Here is a 21362-nt window from a genome sequence, read left to right on the forward strand (position 1 = left end):
TGATACTTTAGGCAAACCTAGTGTTAAACCTTTAAAGAAGTAGAAATGTTTTGAATTTGATAAAGTTAAAGTTTGTGTTAGATAAAGCTAAAAAAAAAAAAAAAAAACACAGCCAATTAGTCATTAAGTCAATTATCAGAAATTATTTCTTGAGACATACTATACTATATACTACACTTGAGTTACTGATGCATTTACAGGAAGAAGTGTGTGGTTCTAGATAACACAAGAGTAGTCTGTAAATGAGAGTACTACATTCTAAGCGTGATATGTTAAGACATTAAGTGAAGTGTGGAGTGGTAGATTTAGCCACATGTGACTTAATGGTCTTGGGAGGCCTACCAGTGTACCTTTAATTTAAGTCGATACACCAAAACAGGGATTCTAGTTGATAACTATTTCTCCTGTACTCACGCATTTGTGGTCACGTGATGTGTGGTTATTTTTTGTTTGTTTTTTTGGGAAGAAGACATACCTACCTGAATAGTATGTTCGATGTTAGAAGCTAATGGTAACTGAGCACCTATATGTTCTGAATGTAAAATGTTTAGTCAACATTCCATTATTTTAGTGGGGGAGGGTGTAGTGCCCTGAAAATTAAAATGCAATATTTCTGTTATAAAATTCATAAGACTAAATTCATGTTTCATTTGAATAGCTAAAATAATTTTCATTTGATATAAATACATACTTCATTGATAATATTCTTTGTTCTATGATTTCATTGTACCTATATAATAACAGGGTATTTACTGTACTGTTACTTTAAGAATGTGAGACTAAAGGATTTATGGGAAAAGCATTTTCTTCTTCGTTGTTAGAAAAAGAGGCAGAAAAACGAAACATACTTGTTAACACATGAACCGAAATCTAAAATTAAATTTGCCCAAAAGCTAAAATGAACGCGAGTCTTGTCGTTCATTTCGGGGGTGCAACATTGTGACTGTGTTTCATTGAGTTTTGTACTTAAATCGCCAGAGATGTTGTCCTGGTGAAGCCCATGTCAGGTGTGATAGCGGGGATGATGGTTGTCCTAAGACAGGGATGTCAAACTCAATTTGGTCCGGGGGCCGTATCCAACCTACTTTGATCCCAAAGGGGCTGGATCAGAAAACTCATGTCATATAAACCCCAAAAATAACAATAAGTTCAAATATTTGTGCAGAGAAACACAAATCTATTACAGAAATCTTTTTTAATTGATGAACTCTTTCTTTTACAAAATATTATAACATTATGAACAACCTGAAACTTTAAGAAAAATGTAATTTCAGCACAATGTTTTAACATGAACTTGTTTGCAAATCGGAATAAGTCCATTTTTGTTGTAAAATCCTGCACTCGGCTCCACTTTTCTCATGTTGGACATTTTTCTGATGAGGGTGTCACGGTCAACAGTCAAAACGATCGTTTTCGTTCGTTCGAGAAAATCACCAATATTTTAATAGAAAATATAATTAAAATATTTTAGTAGAAAATCAGCCGAGGGACAGATTAAAAGGTCTTGGAGGGCCGGATCTGGCCCCCGGGCCGCATGTTTGACACCTGTGTCCTAAGACGTTCAGTTAGCGCCCTTGGAAGGCGAAATGAGGTACTGCGGGTTTTAAAATTGATACTGTATTTATTTCATATATATTTCTTGTATTTTATTTTATGTATGAAAGAATTGTGACACTAAAGTTATATTTTGTATTCTGTTTGCTCTGTAGTTTTCACAGTGCTCATGAAGCCCATGATGTCCATGGAGCTCAACAAAGAAATAAAAAGGCACTCGTTTCAAACTCTACGTCTGGTTTATTCGATCCAAGAGGCTGCTACAGACTCCATTCCTCTTCCAGCAGCTCCAGCCATGCTGGTACTAAGTGGTCAATCACTACAGAAATACAATATGCAAAAAAATTAGTATCACTGCTACAATCAGTACACATTCAACATTGGTCAGTATTTAAGTCGAGGCCCCAGTGCAACATAGCATGACGTGTGACTTCATGTAAACAACTATTATCTGTCATTTTCAATAAATCCCTTGTGTGGATTTTATTAACAATATCACACACACAATCCATTGTAGTCAGTTTGTACAAACTGCTTGTTCTTTCAGTTTCTACTATAACTTTATAAACTCAAAAAAAACTTCAGCCAGAAATACTTTTGCTGTGCTTTTCGAGAAGTGATTTGAAGATTTGTCTGAGTTTCTAAGAGTATATGAAGTTCGCACAGAGGAGTCTCAAGAACCAAATGGGCTGAGACTGGACTGTCCTGGACCCACAGTGGAACTAGACTACTGGCACGTCTATTGCCAAGACACAGACAAGTATGTCAGTTGCTCAAACTAGAACATCAAAGAGTGGGAGGAACTTACACAGTGCTGGAGAGGGGTCAGCTGGGGGCTCTGGTCCGGGCTCTGGTGGAGGGTCTGCTGGGAGTTCTGCTGGCAACTCCACCGGAGCTTCAGCATGAAACTCCACAGGAGGATCCTCGTCTTCATTGTCCTCAGCAGCACCAACCTGGGGCACAGGCGGCCCGAAAGGAGGATGTAAATCGCCAAGGGCATCAGCCCGAAGTGGAGCCCGCAGAACCGTTGGAAACATCATCTCCCTTGCGTAGTCACCTGAGAATAAACAGAATATGCAAAATTAGTATCACTGCTACAGTCAGGATGAGGAAAACTGAAATGAATATTTTTTGCAAAACTAATGGCAAATTATTTGTTTCGCACGTTCAACATTGTTCAATGTTTAGGTCAAGGCCTCAGTGCAACATAACATGACGTGTGACTTCATGGTTAAATACTATCCTTTGTATTTTTTCAGGCTAAGGTTTAGAATATGGTTAAGTTTATTTTATTTACGTATTTATTTATTTGATTTATGAGACAGGGACAGTGCACAATATACATTAACCTTGACGGGAGAGATTGTGCCCGGTTGTAGCACTCGAGTTTATTTCCCTGGTTCATGCTTTTTAGGTTTTTTTTGATGGGGGAAACTGGAGTGCCCGGAGGAAAGCCACCCAGACACGGGGAGAACATGTAAACTCCACACAGAAAGGCCCGGGAAACACGGGAACAAACCACAGAAACACTAAAACAGACTGACAGTTTGCTAGTCTCAAACAAAATGAATATGAATGTTTTCATTTTTGAGAGATATTTCCTTGTTGCTTTTGTCTTAAAGGATTTTGGTGATGAGTGGGAAAGAAAAAAAAAACAGTTTATACTACAGTACGACAAACTAACTTACCTGCGGCATTTTGCAGCTCCACCTGCAGGACGACCTCCCTGACAATGTCCATTTCTGTAACTCACTCTCAACTCACAAACTTCAACTATAAATACAGAAATGCTTCTCCTTTCCAAAGCGAGATGAAGTTTTGTAGATTTCGTGACAGTTTCGGGCAGAGCAAAGTGTGTGTTGCTTTCCAGTCCGAGTCAAGACACGAATGAGCTGAAGACTGAATCTTCCAATCACTGTTCTGTCCCTTACTTAAAGGTCACTAGCAAAGGCGAATACCTTTGTTACGTAACAAAGGTATTCGTCAAGTGACCTTTATTTAAAGGTCACGTAACGTAGCAAAGGCGAATACCTTTGCTACGTCACGTGACCTTTATTTATGTTTTTATTTAAATTACTTATTCATTTTCCCGGGAGCTGGCACCAAGATGGCGATCTGAGAAGTCGTGTTTTCAAGAGCTCCGATAAATCGCAGAACTACATAGATAAAAGTTCTTGCTTCCACTAGAAAACTATACATGGACGGCCAGAAGTTGATTAAACCTGCAAAACTACATTTTGCACCTCAGAAATCCAAAGCCAAAATGCCATCACAAATCAAAGAAAGTGAACATGACTATGCTAATATGGAAGTTGCTAGCGCAGCGATACACAAGCGCGAACGTGGAGACTCAACCCCGTTAACTCCATCAAAACAACATCATGAGAAAAGGACCAGGCCAACGGAGGCGGATGAAGGTATCTCTAATAAACCAATATTTGAAGACATCTTGGGGCTGGAGAAGAAGTTTGATGCACAACTCGAGGACATTAAAGAGCAAAATACACAGACTACTGTTATGATTGCCAGCTTGTCAAAAGCTGTACAATACAATGCTGAAGAAACGGCACACTGCAAAAAGAGAGTTATCAGGCTGGAGAAGGCAAACGATCAACTGCTCAAAGAAAACTGCGACCTGAAAGAAAGAGTGAAAGAACAAGAGAGATACAGAATGAGGTGGTGTCTGCGGCTGAAAGGTGTAAAGGAAAACAAGGACGAGGACATCAGAGGGATTGTTCTTCAAATACTCCAGAAGATTGCACCTGACCAAAAGATGGATGAGGCGGTTGATATTGTCCACAGACTTGGAAAATGAGTTGAGGGAAAGAATAGGAATGTTATCATTCTGTTCACGCAAAGACGAGTTAAGGAAGACATCTGGAAACGCAGCAAAGGTTCTACAGTCTGTAAGCAAGAAGGTATCAGTTTTGCTGAGATGCTGCCACAAGAAGACGTGGAAGACCGACGGCGGCTTTGGCCATTGATTGAGGAAGCAAGACGAGCAGGGAAAAGAACCTATTTTCGAGGTCCCCACAGATTCATCGATGGACGCAGGATTGAAGATAAAAAAGTGAACTAAGGGGAAAAGCTGAGACAGTGGAAAATGGATACGCGATTGAGGAGTTCAACTTTATTGGTATATATATATAATATTTAAATACACACATATATTATTATTATTATTATTATCTCTTCTTCTACGGGGTGAGTGAATTCCAATACTTGTTCATAATTCACGTTGAATGTTAATATTTCATTTGGTTCCTTAAATGTTCGGGGCTTGAAAGAAACTGTAAAAAGGAAAGCTTTATTTTTGTATTGATGGTATCAACTTTTTCTTAAAATGTGATTTTGAGTTAAACAAATTACCAGTGAAACTTTCAAATTTTCACCAACAGGTTCTCCTTTATTGGAAATAAATTTTTAAGCATAATTTTACTCCTCATAATAGCCCAGTGTGGAATAACAGGTACATATTGGTTAACAGAAAATCTATTTTCATCGAAGAATGGTACGCTAAAGGCATATGGGCTGTAGCTCATTTCCTGGATGATGAAGGACTTATTTTACAACATTATGATTTCTGTCAGAAATTTCAAATTCAGTGTACCAAAAAAATATATAATCAAGTTATACAAGCTATCCCATTACAGATTAGAACTATGGCTGGGCAGGATATGTTGTACTCTAGTAATTCTCCTGGACTGAGACAACTTTGCATTGAAGGGGTTGAATTTGGTGATTCAAAGTGCAATAACAAATTTTTGAGATGTTCCTTACTAAACGTTTCCTTTCCCAAGACAGTTAAAAGAGATTATATTCTTAAAAGGAACTTTGAAATGAAAGAAGATATTAAAATAATCAGAACTAAATATCTTTCCTTTCCAGTTCCACCTAAAGTAAAGGAGATACAATTTAAAATTTTGAATAATATTTATCCAACCAATGAATTCCTAAAACAAAAATTCAAATTCGAAACAGGTAAATGTGTGTTCTGTGACACATGGGCAGAAGACTTGGAACATCTTTTCTTTTCATGTAGTTTGGTACAACAATTTTGGTTTGATTTTCATTCATTGCTTCAGTCCAGGGGAGTTATATTTGCCCCCCTAACAATAAAAGAAATTAAATTTGGTGTATTAAGAGAAGATAAAAGGAAGGAATTTGGAATTCATAATTTATTACTCTTAGGAAAATTTTTTATTCACAAATGTCGATGTTTTAAGATAAAACCAAATATAACGTACTTTAGTAATGACCTAAGAATTTTTGTTGATTCATTGAACCTGATTGAAAAAAGAGAAGCTGGGTTTCTTGTATCTTTTTTAAATGATGCCAACTTGTTCCTTTGATTACATGCTTTAGAATTTGCCCCCATGGTTCATTCGTGAATGTATTCTTGTTTACATTTTTTCTTCACAACTGCAATTTGTTTTTGTTTTTTTCTTACTCGGTTTGGTTGTGAATTTTGTATGGTGCCTTTTCGTTTGTATCTGGGAAGTATTAATAAATAAAAAAGTAAAAAAAATAAAAAAACTTACTCATTTTCCCCATTTAAATAGCTACACAGGAAAAAAAAAGTGGCAAGTCCATGATATTTATTCGCAGGGAGTTTGTCTGACTGTGTCATAAACCTGTTGACTCATCTGCATTTTTAAACAGAAAAAGAAGCCTAACTTTATGTGTTCAAATGCCCAAAATACCTAGTCCAGGAATCATTCAGGAGGCAATTTGGCATTTTAATTGGACAAATTATTATAATATAGGCCTAGGCTATAAATTGTGACGGTGTATACATTCTGATATTGTGAGAGACCAAATATGTCAGGATTTTGATTTATCTTTACATTACAAAAACAAAGCTGTGATTTATCAATTCACTTGATGTGCGCAGGCCTGTTTCAATGTGATCGAATCTCTGGCGGGGAAAAATGTTAGGGTACTCAGCATCTGAAGCAAACTGTGGATGATGTGAGTAAAGTTCTACAACTAATGGCTTTCAGAATTGTTAGATGTGTTTTGTGATTATTGGTTAAAGTATTTTGCTTGCTTAAATTAAACTACAGTATAGGCTTAGGTGGTCACTGCAGTGTAGTAGTGTTATAAAGAGAGGATCTTCCAAGTAACACTGGACAACAGGCTTTTCTTTTTCATCTTCCACATCTAGCGTCACCACGATGACTCAACAGGACTGAGAGTGAAGCCTAAAGGAGCTGTGTTTACGACCCCGCTCTGCTAGGGACAGGGGAAGTAACAAAATAACCAAGAAGTAAAAATGTGAAACTAAAGTTGTAGTTTATTTAAAGGAATTGTAAAAGGTAAAACTAACAAAATGATATTTACAATAATTTACAAGAAGAGGCTCTAAACAGAGTAGCAAAAATGCATGTAACTAAAAGTAAGCTAACCAAAAACAGAGTATACAAAATGACAAGAGAAAAACAAAACTTGAAAATTGTCAACATAAAGCTTTTGTCACTTGAGGGCTTACAGTGGGAAGAGTAAAAACCTTTGCTCAAGTAAAAGTACTCGAGTAAACTTAACTACTACCCATTTTTGTATTCTTTTTATTTTTTTCATCTGAACATATGAATTTCTTGAATTGTAAATAAACTCAGCGGATCATGTGAATATTTTTGGATTGTAAAGAATTGTAGAGCAGAGCTGTTATCTCCCTCTTGTGGCCAGTCCATGTAACAGCAGTGAAACGTGTTAAACTATAATGTTCTGATTTGTTTAGTTTACTGTGGCCGTCGTAATGGTTTGTACATATACTGTGGAAAAATAATACAAAAAAATCACCACCTCAACGCACTGAAATGTGTCATTATTTATTTATTCTTCCACTCCTCGTGTCTCCTTCTTGCTCCCCTTGTCTCGCACCGGGGAGGCCCAGGGGCCTGGGGGATCAGTCAGTGTCCTCTTGGCGGGGAGGGACACGACCGCTTAGAAGCAGGTTCTTCATCATCGCTGTCTTCTTCTATTGGCCTCTTCCGGCTCATTCCTAAATAAATGTATAAAATATAAATGTGTTATTTACCAAAGGTTGTGGACACTTTCTACAATTTTAAAAAGGTGTAATCACATTTGCAGAATTGAGAATAAATCAAACCTTGTGCTGGAGCAGCTGGAGGGGTGTGACGCGACCTCTTGGATGGATCTTCATCGCCGCTGTCGTCACTGTCCTCCCTAGGCCGCTTCTGGCTCATTCTTAAATAAATGTATAAAATATAAATGTATTATTTACCAATATCTATAATGGTTTTGGACACATTCTACAATTTGAAGGTGTATTCAGATTTGTAAAATTGAGATTAAAACAAACCTTGAGCTGCAGAGGGCTCTACTGGAGCCTCACTCAGCCTCTTCCGGACCACTCTCATCTCCGGTGTCTGAATGATTTTGCCACGGACTCTGTAAATGGCAGACAAAATATACTTAATTATTCGTTTGTTTAATTTGTCTGCAAATGCAATTTAATGTTAACCAATGTGATCTCGTTGCTTTAGTTTTGTTTACGTTTTTATTTTGGAAAGCATTTGGCCTGCCGTCATAGGATACACTTTTATTTTGAAGGCACACCACGTTTTCCGGTTTGCGGAGCTGTAGAAACATGCTGCTGTGCTCTCCCAGTTCTCTCCGTGGTAAAATGTCCTCTTACATCGACGGAGGTAAATGAACACTTTATGAATCAAAGATCTGTAACACCTAGGGTTGTTGTGACTGTGTTTCATTGAGTTTTGTACTTAAATCGCCAGAGATGTTGTCCTGGTGAAGCCCATGTCAGGTGTGCTAGCGGGGATGATGGTTGTCCTAAGACAGGGATGTCAAACTCATTTTGGTCCGGGGGCCGTATCCAACCTACTTTGATCCCAAAGGGGCTGGATCAGAAAACTCATGTCATATAAACCCCAAAAATAACAATAAGTTCAAATATTTGTGCAGAGAAACACAAATCTATTACAGAAATCTTTTTTAATTGATGAACTCTTTCTTTTACAAAATATTATAACATTATGAACAACCTGAAACTTTAAGAAAAATGTAATTTCAGCACAATGTTTTAACATGAACTTGTTTGCAAATCGGAATAAGTCCATTTTTGTTGTAAAATCCTGCACTCGGCTCCACTTTTCTCATGTTGGACATTTTTCTGATGAGGGTGTCACGGTCAACAGTCAAAACGATCGTTTTCGTTCGAGAAAATCACCAATATTTTAATAGAAAATATAATTAAAATATTTTAGTAGAAAATCAGCCGAGGGCCAGATTAAAAGATCTTGGAGGGCCGGATCTGGCCCCCGGGCCGCATGTTTGACACCTGTGTCCTAAGACGTTCAGTTAGCGCCCTTGGAAGGCGAAATGAGGTACTGCGGGTTTTAAAATTGATACTGTATTTTATTTCATATATATTTCTTGTATTTTATTTTATGTATGAAAGAATTGTGACACTAAAGTTATATTTTGTATTCTGTTTGCTCTGTAGTTTTCACAGTGCTCATGAAGCCCATGATGTCCATGGAGCTCAACAAAGAAATAAAAAGGCACTCGTTTCAAACTCTACGTCTGGTTTATTCGATCCAAGAGGCTGCTACAGACTCCATTCCTCTTCCAGCAGCTCCAGCCATGCTGGTACTAAGTGGTCAATCACTACAGAAATACAATATGCAAAAAAATTAGTATCACTGCTACAATCAGTACACATTCAACATTGGTCAGTATTTAAGTCGAGGCCCCAGTGCAACATAGCATGACGTGTGACTTCATGTAAACAACTATTATCTGTCATTTTCAATAAATCCCTTGTGTGGATTTTATTAACAATATCACACACAATCCATTGTAGTCAGTTTGTACAAACTGCTTGTTCTTTCAGTTTCTACTATAACTTTATAAACTCAAAAAAACTTCAGCCAGAAATACTTTTGCTGTGCTTTTCGAGAAGTGATTTGAAGATTTGTCTGAGTTTCTAAGAGTATATGAAGTTCGCACAGAGGAGTCTCAAGAACCAAATGGGCTGAGACTGGACTGTCCTGGACCCACAGTGGAACTAGACTACTGGCACGTCTATTGCCAAGACACAGACAAGTATGTCAGTTGCTCAAACTAGAACATCAAAGAGTGGGAGGAACTTACACAGTGCTGGAGAGGGGTCAGCTGGGGGCTCTGGTCCGGGCTCTGGTGGAGGGTCTGCTGGGAGTTCTGCTGGCAACTCCACCGGAGCTTCAGCATGAAACTCCACAGGAGGATCCTCGTCTTCATTGTCCTCAGCAGCACCAACCTGGGGCACAGGCGGCCCGAAAGGAGGATGTAAATCGCCAAGGGCATCAGCCCGAAGTGGAGCCCGCAGAACCGTTGGAAACATCATCTCCCTTGCGTAGTCACCTGAGAATAAACAGAATATGCAAAATTAGTATCACTGCTACAGTCAGGATGAGGAAAACTGAAATGAATATTTTTTGCAAAACTAATGGCAAATTATTTGTTTCGCACGTTCAACATTGTTCAATGTTTAGGTCAAGGCCTCAGTGCAACATAACATGACGTGTGACTTCATGGTTAAATACTATCCTTTGTATTTTTTCAGGCTAAGGTTTAGAATATGGTTAAGTTTATTTTATTTACGTATTTATTTATTTGATTTATGAGACAGGGACAGTGCACAATATACATTAACCTTGACGGGAGAGATTGTGCCCGGTTGTAGCACTCGAGTTTATTTCCCTGGTTCATGCTTTTTAGGTTTTTTTTGATGGGGGAAACTGGAGTGCCCGGAGGAAAGCCACCCAGACACGGGGAGAACATGTAAACTCCACACAGAAAGGCCCGGGAAACACGGGAACAAACCACAGAAACACTAAAACAGACTGACAGTTTGCTAGTCTCAAACAAAATGAATATGAATGTTTTCATTTTTGAGAGATATTTCCTTGTTGCTTTTGTCTTAAAGGATTTTGGTGATGAGTGGGAAAGAAAAAAAAAACAGTTTATACTACAGTACGACAAACTAACTTACCTGCGGCATTTTGCAGCTCCACCTGCAGGACGACCTCCCTGACAATGTCCATTTCTGTAACTCACTCTCAACTCACAAACTTCAACTATAAATACAGAAATGCTTCTCCTTTCCAAAGCGAGATGAAGTTTTGTAGATTTCGTGACAGTTTCGGGCAGAGCAAAGTGTGTGTTGCTTTCCAGTCCGAGTCAAGACACGAATGAGCTGAAGACTGAATCTTCCAATCACTGTTCTGTCCCTTACTACGTAAAAGGTATTCGTCACGTAGCAAAGGCGAATACCTTTGTTACGTAACAAAGGTATTCGTCAAGTGACCTTTATTTAAAGGTCACGTAACGTAGCAAAGGCGAATACCTTTGCTACGTCACGTGACCTTTATTTATGTTTTTATTTAAATTACTTATTCATTTTCCCGGGAGCTGGCACCAAGATGGCGATCTGAGAAGTCGTGTTTTCAAGAGCTCCGATAAATCGCAGAACTACATAGATAAAAGTTCTTGCTTCCACTAGAAAAATATACAGCCAGAAGTTGATTAAACCTGCAAAACTGCATTTTGCACCTCAGAAATCTGAAGCCAAAACGCCATCACAAATCAAAGAAAGTGAACATGACTATGCTAATATGGAAGTTGCTAGCGCAGCGATACACAAGCGCGAACGTGGAGACTCAACCCCGTTAACTCCATCAAAACAACATCATGAGAAAAGGACCAGGCCAACGGAGGCGGATGAAGGTATCTCTAATAAAACAATATTTGAAGACATCTTGGGGCTGGAGAAGAAGTTTGATGCACAACTCGAGGACATTAAAGAGCAAAATAGACAGACTACTGTTATGATTGCCAGCTTGTCAAAAGCTGTACAATACAATGCTGAAGAAACGGCAGACTGCAAAAAGAGAGTTATCAGGCTGGAGAAGGCAAACGATCAACTGCTCAAAGAAAACTGCGACCTGAAAGAAAGAGTGAAAGAACAAGAGAGATACAGAATGAGGTGGTGTCTGCGGCTGAAAGGTGTAAAGGAAAATAAGGACGAGGACATTAGAGGGATTGTTCTTCAAATACTCCAAAAGATTGCACCTGACCAAAAGATGGATGAGGCGGTTGATATTGTCCACAGACTTGGAAAACGAGTTGAGGGAAAGAATAGGAATGTTATCATTCTGTTCACGCAAAGACGAGTTAAGGAAGACATCTGGAAACGCAGCAAAGGTTCTACAGTCTGTAAGCAAGAAGGTATCAGTTTTGCTGAGATGCTGCCACAAGAAGACGTGGAAGACCGACGGCGGCTTTGGCCATTGATTGAGGAAGCAAGACGAGCAGGGAAAATAACCTATTTTTGATTGAGGAAGCAAGACGAGCAGGGAAAAGAACCTATTTTCGAGGTCCCCACAGATTCATCGATGGACGCAGGATTGAAGATAAAAAAGTGAAAAGCTGAGACAGTGGAAAATGGATACGCGATTGAGGAGTTCAACTTTATTGGTATATATATATATATATATATATATATATATATATATATATATTTATTTATTTATTTATTTATACACACACATATAATTATTATTATTATTATTATTATTATCTCTTCTTCTACGGGGTGAGTGAATTCCAATACTTGTTCATAATTCATGTTGAATGTTAATATTTCATTTGGTTCCTTAAATGTTCGGGGCTTGAAAGAAACTGTAAAAAGGAAAGCTTTATTTTTGTATTGCAAAAGACAAAATTCTAACTGTGTGTTTTTACAAGAAACTCATTCTTCAGACAGCGATACGGCTTTTTGGTTAAACCAATGGGGCGACAAGATCCTGTTTAGCCACGGCTCCTCGAGATCGGGAGGTGTGGCTATTTGCTTCAACAACTTTCCAGGAGAAATTCTAACACACCAGACGGACACGAATGGACATTGGCTTTCGGTAGTAACAAATGTTGATGGTCTGTGTTTCATTCTAACTAATATTTATGGATACAACAATGATAGTCAGAACAAATCCATGTTGGAGAACATCACAAATAATATTTCAGAATTAAAAAGTCGATTTCCTACTGATTATATCTTATGTGGCGGGGATTGGAATATGACACCTGATGAGTGGCATGACAGATGGCCCTCGAGAGCTGGTAGACCCCAGTATAATGATATCATGAATAACTTTATGACAGATAATAACTTGTCTGATATTTGGAGAACTAGAAATCCAGGGGTTCAGTGCTTTTCATGGTTCAAACCAAATAGGACATGCAAATCTAGAATTGATTATTGGTTAGGTAGTGTCAGTATTCTCTGTCAAACTTCAAGAGTTCTCATATCTAATGCTCCTCTTTCAGATCATTGCTTTATAGAATTACATCTACAACCCGTATGCAGGAAAACAAACAAAAGAAGTCATTGGAAGTTTAATGCCAAACTTTTACAACATGATGACTATTGCAATATAGTTAGAAGAATAATTAAAGATGTCATGAGAAATGTTTCTATTATAGGAAATATTAATAAATGGGAATTTATAAAATTCAAAATTAGAGAATTTAGTATTCAGTTCAGTAAAGATTAAATTAAAAAACAAAAAGAGTATGAATGTAAATTAATATATGAAATCAGTAAATGTTGCAGTAATAACAATCTGACTACTCAAGAAAAAAATAGAGTCATGGAACTGCAAACAAAATTAGATCAACTTTATATAAACAGAGCACAAGGAGCTCTTGTAAGATCCCGTGCAAAGTGGATTGAGAAAGGGGAAAAAAACTCCTCTTATTTCTTCAATTTAGAGAAGAGTAGACAAAAAAGAAATTATATATCTAGCTTGTTAATTGATGAAAAGGAATGCAAAGACCCTGTAGTGTTAGAGAATGAAGTACATAGGTTTTATTCTAAGCTGTATTCCTCTCAGTTTTCCCAAATAGAATGTGATGCTTTTTTTGATAAAATCAATCATCTGATTCCTCAGATTGAGAACACTTTTAAAGAATCTTGTGAAGCGAACTTGAAAATTGAGGAAATAGATGCAGCGATTAAAAAAATGACATCAAATAAGTCACCAGGATCAGATGGACTCACTGTAAATTTTTACAAGTTCTTTTGGGAAGAGGAGAGAGAAATTTTATTCAACGCATTATTAGACTTACAGTGGGAAGACGACCTCCCTGTCAATGTCCATTTCTGTAACTCACTCTCAACTCACAAACTTCAACTATAAATACAGAAATGCTTCTTCTTTCCCAGAAGCGAGATGAAGTTTTGTAGATTTCGTGAAAGTTTCGGGCAGAGCAAAGTGTGTGTTGCTTTCCAGTCCGAGTCAAGACACGATTGAGCTGAAGACTGAATCTTCCAGGCTTTAAAACCACAGCGACTACGGCACGTTCTGTGTGCGGGTCAGTGTTGTGGTGCCAGGTGTAGTTATTGCAGGAGTTATAGAAGATGGGTAATGCTGGCTGTATTTGTGGAGAATCAATTGATGGATTTGAGTCACTCTAAAACGTGTGTAAGCCTTTGCACTGAATAAGAAGAAAACACTTTTACAGTGATTTCTAAATAAAAACAAACGATTTCCTTTGGAATAGTCACACATTTTATTATATATTTCATTACCACACATCAGACTTGTCCCACCACAACATGATATACCAGTATACCACCAAGAGCAAACTACAGACGGATTCAAGAACACCAAATGTTTGTATCAAAAACCTGTGCAGCATCTTACAAGTCATTCTAAATTCAGGGTTCCCGCAGTCATGGAAATCCGGGCCAAGTACGTGCTCTTTGTTTTGATAAATAACTTTATGCTACTGCGCAGTTAACTGGATGGAGGAGGAGGACTATGGAGAACTTTACACGGACTCGTTTGCCCGCATCTTTACGCAAATGACATCACAGTGTTCATCAACTGCTCTTTTACCAGGGCCGACGAGTAGAAGGATTTTGGTGGAGTTTTGGTTCATGTTATCAGTTTGGTTTCAACTTTACGCATTTGGCTACATCTTTATGCAGACGCACGCTCCACATTGGACATTACCACACTTAATTAGAAATTACACTTTTACCAGGACCAGGAGTTTGGTTCATGTTGTCTGTTTGGCTTCAGTTTTACACAGACATTACAAACTGAATAGATGTGGATTTATTATTACACAATTTGACTTTGAAGCACTATAATGGACTGGATGTGTTTTCAGGTGGATCTAAGTTTCATGCTGCACGCTGTTTCTACATCTCTTCTGTTTTACTGGAAAGATGACACACTGCGCTTTGTTCGGACACATGTATAACTGTGCTAAAACGTGAGTGCTGTTTGTGCCTTTGAGTTTGTTTAGGGCGCAATCGTGACATGTGTGCACCTATGCTGCTGTGAAATCGATGCTGTGTATTTATTGGCTCACAGACGCTTGCATTTAAAGCCAAGGAACCGAAAACTGGCATAGAAGGAATGATAGTTTTTCAGTACCAGTACTTACTTGACCTTTTTGGTCAGTTCTTTGGAACCGAATTTCGTACCCAGCCCCAGGGGGAGGCCAGGTGAGGGCTGCACTCTGCAGTGGGGAGTGAATGTGTGTGAGGGCATCTGGACGGCGCACAAAAACACACCGTCTGTGCCTCTGTACCTGTCCATTCATTATGCTCACGAGGTAGTTTGAGTTTTGCTGATTTTTGTGTTGCCAGCCAATTTCGCCCAGAGAAGCACATTGAGCAGGTAAACAGGCTGTCAGTGACTTTTTTTTTTTTTTTTAACTTATCACCCCCAAATGTCCAATACTTACGATTGAGGGATTATTTTCAGCATCTCCCTTGCACTGTAGACAAGGCCATGTGAGCAGAAGCACACGTACTAGCAACTGTGAGTTGTTTTCGTTCTTAAGTATCTTATGTGCCTGTATACACACATAAACAGATCCACATGGACTCATAGCCTTACAGCTGCTGAAAGTTGAGTTTGGGATGTAAGGTGCGCAAATCTGCTTTGTTTGTCAGTGCGGCCCCATACCGTGGGCTGCACTGACAAAAATATAAAGCAAAATATCATTCAGCGCGCCTCAGTTGGCCCCTGGGCCACGAGTTTGAGACCCCTGCTGTAGAACATTCCAGGTGAAGAAATAATCTCCCTGGAGACAAACTACTCGCCAGCAGCCACAAAAACTGACATTATTTTTTATTATTTTTATTATTTTTTTTAAATTGGTGCAGTAATTACATCAAGGCCTTTTTAGTCCAACTCAACACAACATCACAAAGCTCCAACTGTCTCTTTTAATTTCATTTTCATTTCTGCTGCTGTTGTGTTCTTGGCCTGCAGATGGCGCTGTGTCTTCAGATTTGGGGCATTTTGATCACACTGTACACTGTATGGGTTTGGTCAGGCTGGTCTCTTGGTTCCTCTGATGATGGTCGTGGCTCCAACACACAGTAAACAGTTTGTGGTTTGACGTTTTCCGTCTCTTGGTCCGATGTTTCGTTTGAGTTTTCTGAATCCATGTTTTCGTAGGAGTTGGCTTGAGTTGAAGATGTTGACGTTCTTGGCTGAGAAGGCTGCTCAAATGGTTGACTTTGTATCACCCGCGGCTGTAAGAATAATGTTTTAGTAGGAAGTAAACAAGTAAAAAAAAATATATATATATATATATATATATATATATATATATATATATATATATATATATATATATATATATATATATGATAACTATTAAAGATACACTATGTAACTTTTCTGGTGGATCTTGGAGATGTTTTGCCTGGATTGTGTCAATATATGACATTAAACTTGTATTCAGTTGTGTTTTTATTTAAAAAAAAAAAAAAAAAAAAACAATTCAAAAACAGGGACATCTCTTACAGATCTGATGCTATCATTTGCTTGTCTCCTTGGAGTTAGATATGTTTAATGCCATACTGTGGAACATTTCAGGCAAAGCAGTAACATCTCCATGGAGACAACAAGCAAGCAGTGAACATCCACCAAAAAAGTTTCACGGTGCACCTTTAAATTGTTTGTTTTTGGTAGGTTTCCTCTTACCTGTTTTTTACGTCTTGCTACAATAAACATGGCTCCAAAACAAAACAATATGAATAGGCCTCCAGCAGTGACTGAACAAATTACAATCAGTATCCAATTAACATCCTTGGACACAGACCAAGTAGGGGTCTCTTCGCGTCTAGGACTGAAACCTGAAGAGAAACACACATAAAATTAGCTTCCAATTTGACATTATTTTACATTTTATTTTTATTTTTGCTCCAATTAACTTTTTTTTTTTTTTGTGTGTGTGATTTATAAGCAATTAAACTCCACGTACAAGGATTGGTGATTATATTATTTTTAGTACATTATTATATTATTATTATATATATAAACAAGTCAAAGTCTCTGTCCTGCATGTTTATATTAATAATAAAAAAGCAGCTATTAAGTGCTTACACATAACATATTTAGATCACCACGTAACCTTTTTTTTGTCTTGAAAATGCTATCATCGAAAACAATGTATTAACACGTTCTAGTTTCGATTCCTTTTTTCTCCTGGCATCACTCCTTCACGTTATGTTCAGTGTGCATCTCGTTAATGAAACTACTGCACATCGCTTCAAGTTTGTGAAGATTTACTGTGCTGTTTTGTGTCCTGCTTTTGTATGTTTATGGAGAATTGTCATGTGGGAGCGTGGGTGAGGCTTTCACTAGATTACTCAAACATGCATGGATGACATCTAAATCCTCCTCAGGTATGTTTTTGACGAGGAAACAATGTTATAGAAAGCTCCACAAAGTCCATTTTACATAACACCCCATTTAAACTCAGCATCAGTGAGCTAGAAGACTCTTAAAGGCACAACTGTGAAGCAATTTTAAATAAATGTGTTTAAAAGCATGTTTACACATGTTTAAAAGCTCAAAAATGTAGCTCTGGATAAAGCTTATAATTGGAGAATAGGGTCAACAACCAACCTGCAAACAATAACTTATATTGGTACAAAACATAGAATCTTAAAGGTGCACTATGTCCCTTTTCTGGTGAAAGTTCTGTCACCTGTCTTCATGGACATGTTAATGTTTTATCTAAGGTGACCAGATGTACCTGTTTACCCGAGACAGTCCCAGTTTTGAGCCCTGTGTCCCCTGTTCCAGCAGATCTATACAATTTGTCCCAGGTTTATCAAGAAATGTCCCAGGTTTCCCTATTTTTAATAAATTTGTTCTAAACTAGATCTAAACCAGGACTAAAACAGGACTATCACAATTTTTGACTAAGCTGATCCCCACCAATGGTAAAAAGAAGCATAAATTGTCTTTTTTTTTTTTTTTTGCCAAAAATACAAAAGAACGTGTTTGCAAATTACAGTAAAGTGTCAGATTATGACACGAGAATGCACAATGTTACACACTCTTTCACAATTTTATTAATACCAACCATCCCAACCTCTGGTCACCCTAGTTTTACTTGGAATGTTTCACAGAATCACATTAAACTTTCTCTCCATGGAAGTGAGCAGATGACACCACCAGGCCAAGTTACTGGTCAAATCTGTGGAGAGCTGACCCCACTGACAGTATTTGTTTTTCAAGATAACTCTTTAGCAACAAAAACACCTGCAAATGAACAAATGCAGGATATATACTGTATGTCTAATGCCATTCTGTGGAACATTAAAGACAACGCAAAGTTACATAGTGCACCTTTAATTGTAAAACCTTTTGGAATCTTACTTACAAAATCCGTCTATCTCTCGTGAATCCTCTTTTGAGCTGACGTGATTGTTGCTGGTGCAGGTGAGACTTCTGTTGTGACTGGAGATGGTGATGTTGATTTCAGGGAAGGATTTGTTGACAGATCGACAGGATTCTTTGTCACACTCGGACTTAAGCCAGAGGAGCTCATCTTGGTATTGGACAGAACAGTTCACAGCGAAGATGCAAACATCCGTGGATGCATTGGCCTTCTCCACAATGACACTCAAAGCAGGTTTAGGAACTGCAGCTGTGGCAAAAGATCAACATGATATCAGTGGTTCTCACATACGACTGCAAGATTAGTCGCAATCGAATGGAGAACGCAGTTTGCATATACTGTTCGTGTGTATTGTGATTAATGCCTTCATTTTGGTGGCTGTCATATTCTAGAAATTAACATAAATACATTTCACTTACCTTGAATTATAAGTCGGTTTGTTTTCTCTAAGCTGGTAAAGTTTCGGTCATGGGAAAATACATAATTTCCAGTGTCTTTCTCAATCAAATTGTTAATGCATAATGTGGAATTGGGTTTGTAATCCATTTTCTTTTCAAAACCAGGATTCATTTTATCGTTTGAAACAATAATTTTCTTTCCTAGAGTCCATTTTGCAGATTCAAATGGTGGCTGATCTCCTGGGTCTAGACACACCGACTGTCCTTCCATACGATACAGTGTCACTGTTGCGTCCTCTGCGCTTATCTCTGTAAAAAGCAAGAGTTAAAGGTGTACTACGCAGCTTTTCTGGTGGAGGGTCTGTCATCAGTCTGTTTCCACGAAGATGTTTTTTTGTTCTTTGTTTTAATTCAACCTTTATTTAACCATGAAGATTGAGATCGAAATGTCTTTTTCAAGGACAGGAGCATTTATAAAGGAACAATTAATAGGACAAACGGACAAAATGTTTTAAAGTGCAATCATTTGTAAACCGTTGCAACATAAAGTGCAATATTATGATTGCATATTTACATCAACAATTTAAAAACACAAGTACTGACTGATGGAATCATAAAAAAAGAACAAAAGTGATGTTAAAAAGGAACAAGACTGAACCATTTAGTTTCAGAAAATTGTTTTAAGTCGAGGGAGCAGAGAAGAAGAAAATAGCGTATCTGTGCTAGTTAATAGGATAGTTACTGTTTTGTATCGCATTAAAAAGAGACATGGAGACAATCAGCTGACACCAAAAGCCCGTGTTACATGTCAGATCTGTGAAGAGTGGAGTCCTTTCACAGTAAGACACAATTTCGTAATTTTGATAATTTAAAAAAACTGTAATTGAATATATGCAAGATAGTTTAATTAAATGCCATATTGTGAAATATTTCAAGGCAAAGTAGCAACATCTCCAGCAAGACAAGCACACGACACACCCTCCAACATAAATCCTACACAGCACATCTCAAAAAACATCATAAAGAACTATAATTACTGTGAGATTTTACATGTAAACTAATGAAATAGAATGCACTGAAGTCTCTTACTCATAAAGAAGAGCTGACACAGTAGAAGTAGCATTGCACTGCCAGTGTTGTTGTGGCTTTTGTTTCAACTCCAAAGTAGATAGTGGGTTCAGGTGTCTGGGGGTGATAAGTGAAAGAAACAGATGCTACGGAAATGTGCAGTTCAGCATGATTTCCTGTACATATGGCGGAAGAGGTGCCAGACATCAAAGTAACTAAAATTCAAAATATACAATGTAGTACTTTTGTCATATTTACATCAGTAACTTTTAAATCAAGTCTTGAGTAATTTCTCGGACTTTATTTTGACATAACTGTGCTTTTATTGAGTATAAATTCTGCCTCCTTTACCCACCTGTGTGTAAATGTACAAATCCTGGCTTCAGTGACGGCCTTTTTCACATCTGTCAGTGGGACTACTACTACTAAAACTAAAAATTAAAGTGTTATTTATTTACTTAAACTTTATTTGCTTTATTTACTAAATGGCAGAGGTGGGGACTTTCAAGCCGTGACTTGAACTTGAGTCAGACTTGAGTCACTACTTTTAAGACTTGAGACTTAACTTGATAAAATGGGCTAAGACTTGGGACTCGACTTGGACTTAAAGGTCAGTGACTTAAGACTTGACTTGGAGTTGAAGGTCAGTGACTTGGGACTTGACTTGGACTTGAAGTTTTTCCTAAAAAAATATGTTTTTAGAAAATACTTTTCGCTTTACAGTTGATAAATACGGTGGTCAATTTTACAGAAACAAACTGGAACATGTCGCTCCCACTTCTGTTTGGTACTTTGGATAGTACTGTGATATCCTCAAAAGTACTACAGTAATATATAGTACAATACAGTAAAACAGAGAGATGTACGGAGAACATGATCCTTCCATTTCAGTGCAGATGATATGACAAAATAATTATTAAGCACTTTTAAATCTTAATTCTTTCTGTTCTGACCCTAAAGATTCACACTAAGATCTTGTCAAGACGTGTCTACAACTCTTATATAAATACTCATATATAAATATACCATGACTTTTTAAGTACAATTTAGTTTAAAATTCATATAAATTGCAAAAATCCAAGCTATCTTTTGTATTTTTTTTTTAAATGATTTGAAGCTCAAAGCAATGACTTGGTCCCACCTCTGCTAAATGGTACATGATAAGTTTTTCTTTCTTTTCTGACTTGGACAAGAAACTATTGTGGTGGAAATTTTAGTATAAATGTAATAAACCAACATAGACAGTGTTCTTGTAATGTTTTGATATTTTCTAGATAATTTCCACGACACCATTCACTCTAACATGATCGATTATAGATTATAGAAATAAAGCAAAGGTGTCTCATCTTGCCCAAAGACACGACAGCAGACTTCACGGGGGAGAGCAGGTATCAGACGTGTAACTTTCAGGTTAGTTTATGTGAAATGCACTGGATACGATTTGACAAACAATGACTTACTTTGTCTTGACACTTTAGCTACACTTTCTCAGCGGTGAGTAAATTTCCCGCTCTCTCAACTTCAAATGCAAACACAGGAAAAAACAGGCACACATGAAGTCAACCCACAACCTGCTCTGACTCTGACTCACAAGAAATG

The 21362-nt window shown here is 37.7% G+C and overlaps 1 protein-coding gene across 1 annotated transcript; it reads right to left on the reverse strand.

The window, feature by feature from the left end:
* Window positions 1–15710: 15710 nt before the first annotated feature.
* On the reverse strand, window positions 15711–19941 carry si:ch1073-220m6.1 (uncharacterized). The gene is made up of 5 exons (XM_020936502.2): window positions 19785–19941; window positions 18717–19004; window positions 18280–18546; window positions 16590–16741; window positions 15711–16135 (listed from the first exon to the last, which is right to left on the reverse strand). The coding sequence occupies exons 1-5, from the start codon at window positions 19816–19818 to the stop codon at window positions 15884–15886; spliced, it is 993 nt and encodes a 330-aa protein (XP_020792161.2). The 5' UTR covers window positions 19819–19941; the 3' UTR covers window positions 15711–15883.
* Window positions 19942–21362: the final 1421 nt, after the last annotated feature.

This window comes from Boleophthalmus pectinirostris, unplaced genomic scaffold, assembly GCF_026225935.1.
Source record: "Boleophthalmus pectinirostris isolate CB_2022bp ecotype Guang Dong unplaced genomic scaffold, ASM2622593v1 HiC_scaffold_20, whole genome shotgun sequence".
Taxonomy (NCBI): domain Eukaryota; kingdom Metazoa; phylum Chordata; class Actinopteri; order Gobiiformes; family Gobiidae; genus Boleophthalmus; species Boleophthalmus pectinirostris.

What these genes read in the sequence shown, in the direction of transcription:
- si:ch1073-220m6.1 (XM_020936502.2), bottom strand. Translation starts at nt 19,818, where the DNA reads ATGCTACTTCTACTGTGTCAGCTCTTCTTTATGA. An exon ending in ACGAGAGATAGACGGATTTT is followed by an intron (nt 16,742 to 18,279) that starts GTAAGTAAGATT and finishes GTTTCTCTTCAG; the next exon opens with GTTTCAGTCCTAGACGCGAA. An exon ending in TAGCAAGACGTAAAAAACAG is followed by an intron (nt 16,136 to 16,589) that starts GTAAGAGGAAAC and finishes TTATTCTTACAG; the next exon opens with CCGCGGGTGATACAAAGTCA.